Genomic DNA, 17,331 nt, shown 5'->3' on the forward strand with positions numbered 1-17,331 from the left:
TAAGCATTGGTGTGGATCTATCTGGGTCTAGACCAATTTTGGATCTAATTAACCCATTCCAAGATCCAAATCCATTGGATCCATGCTAATGGAAAGCACTAGCATGGATCTAGTTGGGTTTGGACCCAATTTGGATCTAGACCTGATCCTGTGGGTAGGGAATCCCCTAGTTAGAACTCATAGGGGATGTTGTTTTGACCAACTCTGACCTCATGACTGTGTTTGACATGGTCAAAATAGTAGGAATCAACGCTTGAAACATTATTTTTGAACATAAAAATATGTTTTATGTTTGAAAATTATGTACCTTGTAGTGAACATAAAAATCTGCATGCTTGGTTTTATAAGAACCCGCTCTTGAATCTCTTGATTTTGACATAAACGAGATTTTTTTAAGGCTTCAAAATCAATGGCTCATAATCTTCATAAATATTCAAGCATTCAAAAATCACATTTTTTCATCAAAAATACACAATCCAATGGTTGATTCCTAGAAAATTCACCATACCAATCACATCCACATGGTTGGATTTGCAAAAAAAATGTTGAAAATGACCATATTTTTAGTTCTCATATTTCACTTCTCATATTCGAGTGACTCAAGTGAGGGGTAGGTGCTTAATGATATGTGCTTAACGGGGTTTTCAAGTTTTTTTGTTACATTTTTAAATTCTGACTATGCAAATTTGATCTATGTACTTGATTTTCATATTTCAATTCTCATATTTTAGTGATTCATATATGGCCTCTCTCTCTCTCTCTCTCTCTCTCTCTCTCTCTATATATATATATATATATATATATATATATATATATATATATATATAAAAGATTGTATCTACCTACCACATTTCTATCTTATCGTCCATTTGAAGGTTTTTTCCATGTTTTATGTAAATCTAATTGTACAAATATGATATGTATGCTTGATTTTGTAGGAATTAACTCTTGGATCATCCAATTCCGACATGCAAGTAAGTTTTTATAAGATTTAAAAATAGACATTTTATAAGATTTTCATAAATATTGAAGGGTTACAAATCATGTTTTTTTTAATTGAAAAAACATTATCCATGTGTCATTTTCTAGCAAATGAACCATGCTATACACATTTGCAGGGTCAGATTTGCAAAAACAAACTCGAAAACATAAGTTCCTTTGTGGTAGGCTAGTGGTAGGCTAGAAAATCATTCATTCATATATATATATATATATATATATAACTCCGCCTGTGTATAACTGTTTAGTTATACACTGTCGGTCCCAAGCCCGGATAAAGGAGGAGGGTTGCGATACGCCAGTGACAGCCAACATAAAAACTTAGTCATACCCTATGAATATGAACCAATATGAGAATTTCGTTGGGGCGTTCCCTATTGAGCGACGCGTTGTACTCTATAGGCTCGGAGGCCGTGACAAATGGGCAAGGGTTGCTAGGTCGTCGCTCAGAAGCGACGCGTCACACCGGCGCCCGGGTGTGGTGTCAAATAGGCAAGGGTTCCCTCACTTTGTTGGACGGGTGGGGGTAAAGAAGTTAATCCAAGACCATAAAATTAGGTTAGCCACTTGGAACATAGGGTCTTTAACTGGTAAGTTGGTAGAGTTAGTAGATGTTATGTGTAGGAAAAAGATTGATATTTTATGTCTATAAGAGACCAAATGGGTAGGTGAGAAAGCAAAAGTGATAGAACCTTGGGGATATAAGATTTGGTATACATTAATAAATAGGAATAGGAATGGAGTAGGGATTGTTATGAGTCGTGAGTTTATAGATAATGTAGTTGAGGTTCGTAAGAAGGGTGAAAGGATTTTACTTATTAAATTAGTATTAGGTACGGATATTATTAATATTATTAGTGTTTATGCACCTCAAGCAGGTTTAGATGATTCTATTAAGCGTCAATTTTGGGAAGATTTAGGTAGAGTAGTACAAGGGATATCTTATGGATAAAAGCTTTTCATCGACGATGAACTTAATGGACATGTAGGCATTAGTAGGGATGGATTTGAGAGTATCCATGGAGGCCATGGTATAGGAGAAAAAAACGAAAGTGGAGAAAGGATTTTAGATTTTGGTTTGTCCTATGATATGATCTTAGCAAACACTTGGTTTAGGAAGAGGGAGTCTCACCTAGTAACATTTAAAAGTGGGGTTAATACGAGTTAGATAGATTTTTTCCTACTTAGAAAGAGAGATAGGGGTTGTTGCATCGATTGTAAGGTTATACCGAGAGAAAGTGTAGCTACACAACATAGAGTCTTAATTTTAGATCTTAGAATTAGACAATGCTACAAAAAGGATAGACATAGGATAGATCCTAGAATTAAGTGGTGAGCACTAAAATGAGCTAAACAAGGAATGTTTGTAGAGCAGGTAGTTAAGGAAGTTGATTAGTGTCTTGAGGAGGATCCAGAATCAATGTGGAATAAGATAGAGAGTGGCATGAGAAAGGTGGCTAAGGAGGTATTGGGTGAGTCTAAGGGCGGTGCACCGTTAGGTAAGGATACATCATGGTGGAACGAGGATGTCAAATTAGCTATTAAGGTTAAAAGAGAGTGTTATAGAAATCTAAGTAAGAGTCGTGATAATGAGAATTTGAAGAAGTATATGATAGCAAAGAAGGAAGCTAAAAAAGTGGTTCGAAACGCGAGGGATAAGGTATATAAGGAGGTTTATGAAAAATTAGATACTAAAGAGGGCGAGAAGGATATTTATAGGCTTGCAAAGATGAGAGATAGAAAATTGAGGGATCTGGGTATGGTCAGATGTATCAAAGATGAAACACAAAGGGTTTTAGTTAAAGATGAGGAGATTAAGGAGAGATGAAAAGATTATTTTGATAAACTATTTAATGGAAGTCATGCTCAGGATCTTGGAGACTTGTCCATTCCTTTTCATGAGATGAATCGTGACTTCATGCGCAAGATTCAAAAGAAAGAAATTATAGAGGCTTTGAAGAAAATGAAATCAAGAAGGGCAGTTTGCCCAGATGGTATACCTATCGAGGCTTGAAAATGCTTGAGAGAGAAAGGTTTAGAATGGTTGACAAATCTTTTTAACAAGATTTGGCGGACAAATAAGATGCCTAATGAGTGAAGGAAGAGTACTTTGGTGCCTCTATATAAGAATAAGGGTGATATACAAAATTGCACAAACTATCGTGGTATAAAACTCATGAGTCATACTATGAAACTTTGGGAGAGGGTGATTGAGTCTAGGTTGAGGAAGGTTGTCATGATATCGGAGAATCAATTTGGTTTTATGCCTGGAAGATCAACTATGGAAGCTATACATCTTCTTAGACAACTTATTGAGAGATATAAAGAGAGGAACAAAGATTTGCATATGGTTTTTATTGATTTAGAGAAGGCATACGATAGAGTACCTAGGGACGTTCTCTAGTGGACAATGATGAAGAAAGGTGTTTCTCTCAAGTACATTAGTATAATTAAAGATATGTATGAAGGAGTAGTAACCAATGTTCGCACTTGTGGAGGGGTGACAACCAATTTTCCTATAACGGTTGGGTTACATCAAGGATCTGCTTTAAGAGATCAATTCAAGAAAATGTGCCATGGTGTATGTTGTTTGCTGATGATATTGTTTTGATTGATGAGTCTAGAGCTGGGGTTAATGCTAAGTTAGAATTATGGAGACAGACATTGGAAGCAAGAGGTTTTAAGTTGAGTAAGAGTAAGACAGAATATATGGAATGTCGGTTTAGTAAACAACGAAGTAGTGATGGGAGTTTAGTGAAGCTTGGTGAGCAAGAAATATCGGTGGATGATTGTTTCAAATATTTTGGATCTATCATTCAAAAGTATGGAGAAATTGATGGAGACGTAAATCATAGGATAAAGGTTGGATGGATGAAATGGAAAAGTACAACTGGAGTGTTGTGCGATCGTAGAATGCCATTGTGGTTGAAGGGAAAGTTTTATAGGACAACTATTAGGCCCGCTTTACTATATAGTACGGAATGTTGGGCTGGCAAGAGACATCATATTCAAAAACTGAGTGTAGCTGAGATGCGTATGCTTAGATGGATGTATGAAAATACAATAAAAGATAAGATTCGGAACAAGGAGATACGTAAAAAGGTAGGCGTTGCACCCATTGAAAATAAGATGAGAGAGAATCGTTTACGATGGTTTGGACATATTCGGCAAAAGCCTAATGATGCTCCAGTTAGAAGGATGGAGAAATGGGAAAATATATTAGTTAAAAGAGGTCGGGGTAGGCCTAGGAAGACATGGATGGAGATGGTAGGAAAGGATATGAATGCTTTGAACCTCATCGAGGACATGGCATTGGATAGAAATGATTGGAGGAGAAGGATTCATGTGGAAGACCAAGAATGATTTTCTTTTTGGTTCATATCGTCGACCCCAATTGTTTTGGGATGAAGGCGTAGTTGTTGTTGTTGTATATATATATATATATATAAGATAATCAATCAAATGTAATATATAAAATATATATTAAGTGTAATATATAAAAACTATAATTTCATGTATAAATAACATGAATTTTTTTTTACAAGAGCAAACTAGTGTTCAACTTGACTTGTTCAAAGACAATCAAAGATCAAGCTTGGTTTGACTAAACATGAGCAGAAGCTCAATCCACTAGTAAATAAGTTGAGCGATTGTGTGCCTTGTTCGGTTCATTCAGCTCGTTTAACTGCTATAACCAAGACTAAAGTGACAAATATCAGCAATTTAGAAAAAAAACAAAATTGTGGTCACCATTTTAAATGGGCAAATGTTGCAATATTATATCTCTAGCAATTCGTTTAAATCACTTGTATTTTGAAAAAAAAAAAACAAAGTTTTGATATTTTGTTGATGAAAATGCGTGAAAAACAAAAAAAATGTGCATATATATGGGGTAACATTTGGTAATGATGACATGAGGTACAAATGCCTTGTTTTTCATTTTTTTTTCATGAAACCAACCTTACAAATTGTGATCGACATGTGTTTCTTAGTGGGAATCCAATTGCGACATGTAGGTAGGTTTTTATAAGGCTTCAAAAATCAACTTAGAATGTGTGATACTTTCCTGAATCATAAGATCATGTTTTTTTTATCGCACAAAATGTTCCAAAAGCCGGGTCCCCACTGTGGTGAACATGTTGAATTCATCTGTCAGGTTCGGTTAGAACATCCTGCACCATGGAGATCCAAAGGTGTTTGTACCTATAAATATTTGTAATAAACATTACCCTTATACATGTCAATTTGAAGCCTTTCTTGGATCCCAAGTGTGACAACTGCAAAAATGGGTTAATATTTGGTGTTATTGAAGACACCAAACTATTGAAACTATTGAGCCGAAAATCATAATTTCAGGCTTTATTGTCTCATTCTTTCCACGTAGATGTGTTCACCATGGTTTGTTTTCTAAGGATCAAACGTTGGATTGTATTATTTCAATATAAACACAAAATTCTGAGTTGTGAAATTTTAGTGCATTTGGCCATTGATTTTTGAAACCCTTAAAAAACCTACTTATGTCACAATCACATGATTCAAAATTCAGTTTCTACTGAACAAACCTTGTTCATGACATTCATAAAATTTGATTCTAAAAAAATCTAAAATATATGAAAAGAAGGTGATTTATACTCAATAATGGTGTGCCTACAATAGCACCAAATACCAACCCTGAATCAAAAGCATTTGGCACCGGTCGGGTCGGGTAAACGGGTTGGCGAGCGGGACGGGTTTGTGTTAGCAGGCGGGTTGGCGGGTTAGCGGGCGGGTCGGGTAAACGGGTTGGCGGGTCGGGTGAACAGGTTGACCCGCCCGCCTAACCCATTTATTAAACGGGTCAGCCGGGTTGGCGGGTTGGCATACCCCTAACACGAACCCGACCCGTTTAATAAATGGGTTAGGCGGGTCGACCCATTTACGACACGAACCCGTTTAAGCCAAACCTGAACCCGCCTAAGAAGCGGGTTGGCGGGTCGTGTCAGATTTTGCCACCCCTAGTCGACCTTATGCAAGTCCTTTAAAAACCGCCTGAGATGATTCTCACTCAAAAAGCTTCCTAAAGTCACTTTGGAGGGAAAATGCTTTTCCAGGAAGAAGGTATGAACTCATTTTGACAGAAAAGCTGCTTTTACCCCCATGTCATTCCCCATCTTCGTGCCCCTCTTAAATCTTGTTACGAAAGTTGTTTGTATCAAATCTAACCTTATAAATGGATTAAGCATCATCAATTTAATAAGAATCGACTCTTAAATTGTATTTTTGACGGAAAAATTATGAATTTTTAAATCAAAAAATGTAGTTTTGTCAACCATTGAATTTTGAATTGCCGAAAAATCTGGGATACAAGTCAGATTTTGGCAATTTAAATTTAAATATCGATCTTCACTAAATGAATGAGATAGATCACATCTATGGAGTCCGATCTGATCAAAAGAACTTGTTTCAATGAAATCCTAAGGAGGGGTATGAAAATAGGGGTGACATAAGGATGAGGAACTGATTTGAGCTCGTATGTGACCCAAAAACACAACCTCCACCATGAAATGTGCCGATAGGGATTGGATATAACTAAGGCTGTCAACGGGTCTGGTTTATCTGGGCCCGACCCAGACCATACCCTATAGGGTCCGGGTATGGTGACAAATATGAAGACCTGATTAAGACCTAGGTCCGGACCCGATACCATACCCAAAAATCTAGTCTAAGTCTGATTCTACTTGAGTCTGAATCAAACCCGACCCGTTGACACCCCTAGATATAAACCACGCTAAGAATGGGTTATATACAATATAGTTTGATCTGCTCTTGACTTAGACAAAGTCTTTGCATACAGACTAAGTTTTCTATCTTGGAATTATCTTTAATCGGGTCCCAAACTCATTGTAATTGTTTTCAATGCCACTCTAAAAGCTAATGAACATGTCTGATCTAGAGATGGCAGTGGACCGAGGGAAAGTGGGGCCCTGCCCCGCCTCGCCCCGTTTGGACCGGGGATGAAGGGTATGAAACGGGGATGGAGGCGGGGACGAAGGTTAAAATCCATCCCCGTTCGAGGATGGAGTTGGGGATGGACGTACACTTTTCCCTGCCCTGTCCCCTCCACGATACCCGCCCCGACCCGCCCTCGTCACTTTTCCCCGCAATATCCCCGCCCCACCTCGCCTCATCTCTGTTTGAACCGGGGATGGAGGACATGAAACGGGAGTGAAGGTTAAAATCCATCCCCGCCGGGGATGGAGGTTCTAATCTTGAGGCAGGGCGGAGGTGGAGACCTTGTCCCCCAGTGCGCCCCGCCCCGCCCGCCCCACTACCATCCCTAGTTTGATCACTCTTTTTGCATGGTCTTATGCCAAGCTGAAGGCCCAGGTTAGAATCCCTCTGTCACGTGGGACTTAAGAGTTATCTGGTAGGGATCTGCCTAACCTCAGCTTGCCTTTCAATATATATATATATATATATATATATATATATATATATATATATATATATATATATATATGGCCTTAGTATGATTCTGCAATCAATGGATGACCTATTTAATCTCTCTCTCTCTCTCTCTTTATTTATATATATATATATATATATATATATATATATATATATATATATATATATATATATATATATATAGGAAAAGTGATAGTTGTGCAACCCTTAGGTGTGCAACTACCAGGGAAATGACGTTGAGCCTCACCATCATTTTTTCACCAAAATACCTTTAGCAGCGACCTTTGTCACAGCTAAAGGTCTCACCAAGACTTTTAGCAACGACAAAAGTCTTCGCTAAAGGTTTTTTGGCAGAAAAATGCATTGAACATCAGTGTTGTCCTACCTTTTGTTGCGCTTGTAATGGTTCTCTCTCTCTCTCTCTCTCTCTCTCTCTCTCTCTCTATATATATATATATATATATATATATATATATATATATAGGTAAGCTCACCATTACCTACAATTGGGTTTCTTTTTTATTTTTTTCAGTTTTTGGTTGTTTTTTCATGAAACTAACCATATAGATGTGATTTACATGTTTCACTTAGTGGGGATTGACTCTTGAATTGTCTGACTACGACAAGTAGGAAGGATTTTATAAGGCTTTCAAAATCGATGGCCTACAATGTATGATACTTTCTCGAGTCATAAAATTATTCTTTCATCAAAAAAATATGATCCAAAAGCCTGTTCCCACTATTTTGAACATGTGGAATCCATCCATGAGGTTGGATTGGATCAAAATAGCATGTGCATGAGTGATCTAGAGGGATTTGTACCTATTGGTGTCATTACCAAATGTTATCTTAAAATCTTTATGGAAACTTAAGTTACATTAGCCTTAATAAATGTGTGTGAGAGAGATTCATGCAAATGTTACCCTTTAATGTGTGACCCATGCTAAATGAAACCTTATCGATACAATAAATGCAGCTGGACCACAACTATAAAAAGTTGAAAAATATTTATTATTACTTGGCACTTGATCAACATAGCCTTATGACAAAGAAAACTAATTTCAAATTGATTGGAAAAAAGTGTGAGATGATGCTCTACGATGTGAGTAATTTGGTTGTGTTGTAGGTAGTTATGAGTCATGGGATCATGCTATTTAAAAAAAAAAGTTAGATAGTTGTTTTTTTTAAGGAGTTAAAGGTGTGCCCACTATATGAAAAGGGCTAACATTTAGGTAACAAATCTTAAATACCTGAAGCTATTGATTTTCAATTTTAGCCACTTGTGTTAGTGGGAACCTAGTGCTGTTATGGTTAGTTTTTCTTGTTGTCTATAAATACTTTATGTTATCTTGTTTTGTGTATGACGGGAGAATGAGAAAAAAGTTAAATGTTTTAGTGTATTTTTTCTCTTATTCTATTTAGCCTATTTTTGTCCAATAAAATGGTATAGAGTTATGTTCGTTGTATGGCTAGGAGTTGAAAACAGATTTGTTCTAAAGCAGAGGTGTGGATACATGTAGATTGAGTTGAGTACGTGCAGAGGTATTTGTTAACAATTGAATATGACATCTGGTACGAACTCTCTAAACTTGTCTCAAACTTTGGTACCTATTTTTAATGAAAAAAATTATGAATTTTGAAGCATTAAGATGAAAACGTTCTTTATTTTCCAAGATTTATAGGATTTGGTAGTTAATACAGGTGTAGCTTATGAGAATGATAAGTCGCCTGAAAAATCAACAGAAAAATCAGACAAAGACATTCGAAAAAGAGATGCAAAGGCATTGTTAGTGTTGCAATAAGCTATCACAGATGCCATCTTTCCAAGAATCGCAAATGCCATCACTTTGAAAGAGGCATGGACCATTTTAAAACAGGACTTTCATGGGGATAAGAAGGTAACCACTGTTAAATTGTAAACCTTGCATCGGGAATTTGAAACATTCTTTATAAAAAATGGTGAATCTGTGTAAGACTTCTTTTCTAGACTTTTACTAATTATAAATCAAATGAAGTATTTTGGAGAGTTTATTTTTGATCAAAAGTTTGTGGAAAAGGTTTTGAGGTGTCTTCCTCCTAAGTTTGATCATATAAAGACAACGATTAAAGAGTCTAAGGATTTATCGTCTTACAATCTCAACGAGTTGACAGGTTCTTTGTTAGCACATGAAAGTCGTATGAACATAACTGAAGAAAAAATAATTGAACATGATTTTCAGGTTAAAGTAGAAGGTTCAAACAAAGAGAAAATGATGAATGGTTCCAACGATCAAAAATTTAGATTTAGAGGTCGTGGCAGAAGAGGATTTAGAGGCAGCTTTTGAGGTAGAGTAAGAGGATGTGGAAGGTATGGTGCATATTTTTTTAAGGATGGTAATACATAAAGACAAGATTATAAAGCAAAACAACATTTTCACTGTAAGAAATTTGGACTCATTAAACCAAATTGTTTAAAAAAAAATAAACAGCAAGCAAATGTTGTAGAAGAGGATGATAACTTATTTCTTACTGGTGTTGACAATTGCAAAAAGAATGTTTGGTTTTTGGACAGTGGTTGCAACAATCATATGACAACAAGAAGAGAATTTTTTAAACAGCTTGATGAATCAGTGAAGTTGGAGGGCTGGTTGGGTGATGATAACAAAGTAAAGTTGAAGAAAAAGGTACTATTGCTGTGAAAATCAAATCATGTAAAGAAAAGCTTATTCAAGATGTTTACTTTATACCTAGTTTGTCTCATAGCCTATTCAATGTAGGACAGTTGATCCAAAAGGATTACTTGATCTATTTTCATGATGTTGTTTGTAAGATAAAAAACAAAAAGACTGGTTTGATGATTGCAAAAATTCCCATGCTTCAAAATAAGTTGTTTCCACTTGAAATTGCAAATATGGATACATGTTCACTTGTAGCTAATGTTGAAAATAACTCAAAATTGTGGCATCTAATATATGGGCACTTGCATTACACTGGTCTAAAGCTATTGAATCAAAAGAACATGGTGCATGGTTTACCGTCAATCTTTATGATTGATAAAGTGTGTGAGGGTTGTATTTTTGGAAAACAACATCAGATTCCACATCCAGTAGGAAAGCATGGAGAGCTAGGCGACCACTTGAACTTATTCATGCAGATATTTGTGGCCCAATGAGAATGTTGTCATTGAATAAGAGTAAATACTTTTTACTATTCACTAATGATTGCACATGCATGAGCTGGGTTTATTTTCTAGCACAAAAATTGGATGCTTTTAAAAAATTTAAGGAATTTAAAGTGTCAGTTGAAAAAGAAAGTGGTCTACCTATAAAAACCCTTCACACTAATAAAGGAGGCCAATTTGTTTTTGATGAGTTTGAATTATTTTGCAAGGAATATGAAATACACAGGCAATATTCAGTAAGAAAGACACCACAACAAAATGGTGTGATTGAAAGGAAGAACAAAATAGTGGTGGAAATGGCACGTAGCATGCTTGTTAAGAAGAATTTGCCATATGAATTTTAGGCAAAAGTTGTAGCAACATCAGTGTACCTTCTTAATATATCTCCCACAAAGGCAGTTCAAAATACGGTAACTTAACGAGCATGATAGAACTGCATGCCCAATGTAAGTCATTTGCACGTGTTTGGATGCATAGTTTATGCCTTAGTTGATGCTTTTGAATGCTCCAAGTTAGAAAAGAAAAGTGAAAAATGTTTATTTATTGGTTATAACCATAAATCAAAAGGAGGATATCACCTATATAATCCTATTTCTAAGACGTTAATCATTAGGCTAGATGCGGTTTTTGATGAAGGATGTTGCTGAAAAAGGGAAGATGAAAGGAAGCATGTTCCATTTGATGAATTACAAGATGAATCATTAGAAAATTTGCCTTCTTCAAGTTGTTCATCAACAAAAACGGTTGAGAGTACTCTTGATTTAGATTCGCCTCCAAGAAAGGTAAAATCTTTGGATGAAATATATGAAAAATATGCCTTTGCTCTTCTTGCAACTGAACCATCAAATTATGATGAAGCATATAAAAGCATGGAATGGGTAAATTCAATGAAGTAAGAATTTTTCTTGGTAAAAAAGTATAAAACATGAGCGCTAGTGGACTTGCCTTATGATAAAAAGCCCATCAGGTTAAAATGGGTTTACAAAATTAAGCATGATACTGAAGGGGAAGGTTCAAAAATATAAATTAAGACTGGTAGAAAAAGGCTATGCTCAAAAATATGGTAAAGACTTTCTTGAAACATTTTCATCAGTTGCTAGATTTGAGACTATTCGTATGGTTCTTGCTATTGCAGCTCAAATAAAGTGGCGAGTTTTTCAGCTCGATGTGAAACCTGCATTTCTCAATAGTTATTTAAATGAAGAAATTTATGTAGAGCAATCTCAAGGTTTTGTTATTATAGGTAAGGAAGAAAAAGTGTATAAGTTAAAGAAGGCATTATATGGCCTCAAGCAAGCACCACTTGTCTGTTATAGTCGATTGTATTCATATCTACTTAATAATGAGTTTAGTAGAAGTGAAAGTGAACCTACATTGTATGTTAAGGTGAAAGGTGAAGAAGTATATATGTCGATGATATTATCTATATAGACACTTCATTTAGACTCAACAAAGAATTCAAAATGTGCATGATGAATGAGTTTGAGATGATAGATTTAGGCTTGCTGAGTTTCTTTTTGGGGTTGCAAATTTATTAATCAAATGAAGAAATTGTTGTTTCACAAGAGTATGCCTTAGCCTTGCTGAAGAGATTCAATATGAATAAGTGTAAAACTTTCTCTAAACCTATGAATATATCTGAAAAGTTGAGTACAGACGATGGAACTCCAAAAACTGATGAAAAGTACTATAGAAGCATGGTTGGTGGGCTGATGTATCTAACATATACTCGGCCAGATATTGCATTCTCTATCAGCATGGTTTCAAGGTTTATGCATTGACCTTCGGTTCATCACTTGGGAGCAACTAAACGCATTATGAGCTATATACGTGCAATTGTTGATTTTGGAATATGGTATAAACCAACCGCTAACCTTAGTTTATGTGATTTTTCAGATAGTGATTAGGCAGGTGCAGCAGATGATCGAAAAAGCACAAGTGGATTCATCTTCACCTTCGGGTCCAGAGCAGTTACTTAGAGTTCAAAGAAACAAAATTCAGTGAGGCTATCATCAGCAGAAGCTGAATACATAGTTGTTTCTACAGCAACATGTCAAGCCATTTGGATGAAAAGAATTTTACAAGATGTCAAGCTAAGTCAAGAAAGGCCTACAGAGATTTCTTATGACAAAAAATCATGGTTTTCATGGAAGAACAAAGCATGTGGAGATCAAATATCATTTCATTAGAGATGATGTGCCAAGAGGACTAGTTGCAGCCAAGAGATGTTCATCTGAAGAACAAGTAGCTGATGGATTTACTAAATCTTTAGCATTTTCAAAATTTGTTAAATTCAGAAGTGAATTAGGTGTGTGTGGGATGTCGCATCAAGGGAGAGCAATGTGAGATGATGCTCTACGATGTGGTTTGCTTGGTTGTGTTGTGGATAGTTATGAGTCATGGGATCATGCTATTTTTTTTTTTTTTAAAAGAAAAAGTTAGTAGTTTTTTTTAAGGAGTTAAGTTCTGCCCACTATGTGAAAAGGGCTAACATTTAGTTAACAAATCCTAAATACGTGGGGTTATTTGTTTTTAGTTTTAGCCACTTGTGTTAGTGGGAACCTAATGCTGTTATAATTAGTTTTTCTTGTTGTCTATAAGTACTTTATGTTACCTTGTTTTGTGTATGACGGGAGAATGAGAAATAGGTATTAAAGATAAATGTTTTAGTGTGTTGTTTCTCTTGTTCTATTTAGCCTGTGTATTCTGTTTTTGTCCAACAAAAAGGAGTGAAAGAAAAACAAGGAAATATAAAAAATGACCTGTATACACACGGATTGTGATAGAACATATATACTAAGACTATCTAGAAATGTTCTGACTATGATGAATCGGGATGAAAAATCCATCGAGAGAACAAAGATTTCCGAGGCACTGTTTGTTTGATTGGCCTCGCCAATGCCTTCCGTTGGCATTGGTCATTGGCAGTTTGCTTGACGAAGGTTTTGATTCTTTGGAGTGAGAGTGATAGCACCTTCTCCGACATGTTCGCGAAACAGACTCGGAACCAACCTGGTTCGGAGCAATGGAAGGATGAACCGGGTGAGATGTTCAACCCAATTTGATGTAGCATCTTCTTCCACAGCTGCATCTCTCCTTCAAAACTGGGACTCTCCATGAGGTGATTCATGTTCACCCAGCAAAACAAACCGGCGTTGCTCTTCAAACAACTGATTCCACACTGTTTTAGCCCAGAAACGAGTTGCTTCTGCCGCCATCTCAGCCTCTTGTGATTTTGTCTAATGTAATTGAGAGTGAAGTTTTTATCGGACAGCAGTACAGAGAGCAGATACTGTGTTTGAGATGAAACCAATCCAAAGCTCGACATCTTCGTTGCGGCAGCTAAGACATGATCATTGCAAGTGTAGATTGCACCAACACGAAATCCCGGTAGGCCTAAATCCTTTGAAAGGCTATAAACAATGTGAGCATAATCACGTGATACATTACATTCTGCTAATAATGCATCCTCTGCAACACTGGTGAAGCTAGGAGATGCAAAAACAGTGCCTGAGTATATTTCATCACAGATGAGATGTATTCCTTTGGTACCAACAAAGTTCAAAAGAGTCTTAAGGGCGTTGGGGCTCATTGTTGTTCCCAAAGGATTTGAAGGATTGGTTACTAGGACACCCTTTACTTTCATTTTGCGACCTACCGCATCATCATAAGCCTCTTGCAATGCTGTTTGGGTTATCTGGAAGCCATTGGAGCTATGACAATGTATGGGCACGATTTCGACTCCAGTGCGCCATTTGAGATCTCTGTCGAATCTGGCCGACAACCAACATGAGGATTCAATTATTAGTCAATAAAGCGTGAAACATAAATGTGGAAAAGATGGTCGTGATTGTATATTCAATTTTTCATTTCAGATATTTATGGAAGGTTCATGGTCTGAATGAGAAAACCATCTTAAATTGTAGTGTGTTCTTGGGTTTTATTCCAAAAGCAATTTTGTCTTCTTCATATGTGTTTAGGGCATTTTAGTCCATGTGTAAAGATTTTAGAAGTAAAGTTAGTATTTACGTGGGTTGCATGAGCATGTTAATTTATTTAATGCATAGTAAATGTTATGGGCCAGGTGAAAGGTTAATATGTGAATGGTCCATGTAGAGAAAGAATGTGAAGTATATGCATTAGTTAGTAATTAATGAGGGGTTAAAAATAGATTTTAGTAACTTGCATTGGGTCGATTAAAAAAGTCGTTGAAATTATGTTAGAAGTGTAGAAAGGGTCTCAATGCTTTTATATATATATATATATATATATATATATAGAGAGAGAGAGAGAGAGAGAGAGAGAGAGAGAGAGAGAGAGAGATGCATAGCTGCTCACTCGTTATGTGTTCAATTGATGAAGGTCACTCAGCGTCCATCACGCTGCGAGATGGACACTCAGCGTGAGTGACCGTTTGAGCACCCAACGAGTGAGCAGCTACCAATTTTTGAATGTGTGTGTGTGATTTGTGCTTTGGTGTGAACAAGTAATTTATTAGTGAATTTTCTTTCTTTTCTACCTGGTTTTTCTCTATTGGGTTGAGTTTTTGCTTTTTGATTAAGGGTTGGATTTCTCCCTACAAGTCAATCTACATAGGTACGAATATTTGTCTCCAATCGCATATAGATAAGGAAAAACAATGACAAATCAAGTTCTATCTTATCTTTATTAGTGAATTTTCTTTCTTTTATTCCTTGGTTTTTCTCTATTGGGTTGAGTTTTTTCTTTTCGATTAAGGGTTGGATTTCTCCCTGCAAGTCAATCTACATTGGTACAAATATTTGTCTCCAATCGCATATAGATAAGGAAAAATAATGACAAATCAAGTTCTATACTATCCATTAAACACCAAGTTAATGATAAAGTACCCAGGGTAGTATGGAGTGGGAAGAAGAAAGGCTTCTCCTGGGTCAGCCAGACAAAACATCAAGGTTTCGTTTGCCGACGTAGCTCCAGCAGTAAGAACCAGTCTGTTTGGATCAAACCTCACTCTGTTGCCTCTAATTTCACCCATGAATTCAGCCAATGCCTGCCCATGCACAAGAGGACAAAAATGAAACCTTCTTATCTTATTAGAACTCATGAGAGCCAAAAAAAATAAAACTTTCCCTCCTATGTGGCTTGAGGGATATATGTGGAGTGATTGATACTTGAAAAACAAGCATATAATGAATGGTGGAATAGAGAAATACCAGGAAGAATTGATTTCCTAGGCCCTGGCCAACAAAAATTATATACCACATACTCGACAATATTCACAAGAAGAGGAACCACAGCAAAAAGGAGAGAGAAAGATATGTCCCTTACTTTCTTAAATGACGGCAGACCACGATAGTCTTGAAACAGTGCCATATGTCTGAACAAGGATGCGCCGTTGTTCACAAAGCTAGCTGCTTTGGGGTTTTGAGAGAGCCACGTCTCCAAGAGATCGAAGGAAAGCTAAGGAATTATATGCCTCTCAATCAGACCAACCACATACATATATGTTTGAACTATTAATCAAAAGATAGGAGGAAATATATAAGAGAAGCATAGAAACACCATTGTTTTGGTTGGTTGGTTTTGAGCTTTACCTGATTCTCTGCAAGACCCATCTGTATGATTCCTGTTGGGTTGTTGGTTTCATCATATGGGTTTCTCTCATATTCCTTCCAACCTAAGAAGTAAGATGAGTCCTCTCCATGGGAGTTGCATGCTATCTTCCTAGAGAACAACTCTTGGTTAGACATGAGTATTGGATGGTTCAGAAAATCTCTCTCTCTCTCTCTCTCTCTCTCTCTCTCTCTCTCTGAGAGTTGGTGTTCAACATTAGGACCAGCGCTATTTATAGGGGAGACGTTCTCGCAAAATTGTCACTTTGGGAGTGAAAACTATTAGTGATGACTTCGAAAGTTTTGACCCCAATCCTTTTGGAAGATCTGCAAATTGTTACTGGATTCTGTGCTGCTGTCGACACAAGGGCCCCACTCGACTTTCACAATCTCACGCCCCACTCATCATATTCTCGCTTTCCAATTCCTCCTCTCTTCGTGGTTGCTCTCTCTCTCTCTCTCTCTCTCTCTCTCTCTCTCTCTCTCTCTCTTTACAATCCTGCTTCCTCTTATCATCATGGCAGCTGAATCTCCAAGCCAGTTCATGGTGGCTGGGTTGGTTCAGACGCACTCTACTGATATTCACGTATCCATTCGAGTCATCTTGTTAGAGTACATGACACGACGAGTCATCTTGTTAGAGTACATGACACGATAAATGGATGTACGTTATTTGTAGTGTTTGGTGCGAGATTTTGCGAAGCAGGTTATATGTCCCCCCCCCCCCCTCCGAACAGGGCAGTTAGCTACATCTCATGTTCGGGGGTCCCAAAAAGCACCACGTATGTAAGCATGTGCGTCTCGTATCCCCATGTTTGTCAGCATTAATTAGCGTTGGAGTTTGATGCGATTGCAAAGACTTAAGTACCCTCTCCTCCATTGGTGCCAAAAAAAATGACGATTCTTGAAAAGGAGTGGTTGTAAAGACTTAAGTGCCCCGAAGATGATTATTTAAGACTCAGTCTCTGCACTGCAGGATTATCTAAGAAAGAATCTCCCCTGGAGGAGGCCATGAACATCAACCCTCTCACTCTCTCTCTCCTTTCTATTTTTGTTTCTATGCACATCCAACAGAAGATCTTACATTGCTCCATCAAGCACCGACTGACCTGCACATTGACTGTTGTGGAGCCT

At 37.0% G+C, this 17,331-nt stretch overlaps 1 protein-coding gene across 1 annotated transcript; it reads right to left on the bottom strand.

Annotated features, from left to right (window-relative positions):
• Nucleotides 1–13,373: 13,373 nt before the first annotated feature.
• Nucleotides 13,374–16,365, bottom strand: LOC149834830 (1-aminocyclopropane-1-carboxylate synthase 3-like). The gene is made up of 4 exons (XM_090010313.1): nucleotides 16,180–16,365; nucleotides 15,914–16,045; nucleotides 15,475–15,635; nucleotides 13,374–14,379 (listed from the first exon to the last, which is right to left on the bottom strand). Exons 1-4 carry the CDS (start codon nucleotides 16,333–16,335, stop codon nucleotides 13,428–13,430), a joined length of 1,401 nt encoding a protein of 466 aa, XP_089866439.1. The 5' UTR covers nucleotides 16,336–16,365; the 3' UTR covers nucleotides 13,374–13,427.
• Nucleotides 16,366–17,331: the final 966 nt, after the last annotated feature.

Source organism: Nuphar pumila, chromosome 6, assembly GCF_984573655.1.
Source record: "Nuphar pumila chromosome 6, dmNupPumi1.hap1.1, whole genome shotgun sequence".
NCBI classification, from domain to species: domain Eukaryota; kingdom Viridiplantae; phylum Streptophyta; class Magnoliopsida; order Nymphaeales; family Nymphaeaceae; genus Nuphar; species Nuphar pumila.

Coding starts and splice junctions, on each gene's coding strand:
- LOC149834830 (XM_090010313.1), bottom strand. CDS start 16,335: ATGTCTAACCAAGAGTTGTTCTCTAGGAAGATAGCATGCAACTCCCAT. Junction 16,046..16,179: donor TGGGTCTTGCAGAGAATCAG/GTAAAGCTCAAA, acceptor ATAATTCCTTAG/CTTTCCTTCGATCTCTTGGA. Junction 15,636..15,913: donor GTCTGCCGTCATTTAAGAAA/GTAAGGGACATA, acceptor GTGCATGGGCAG/GCATTGGCTGAATTCATGGG.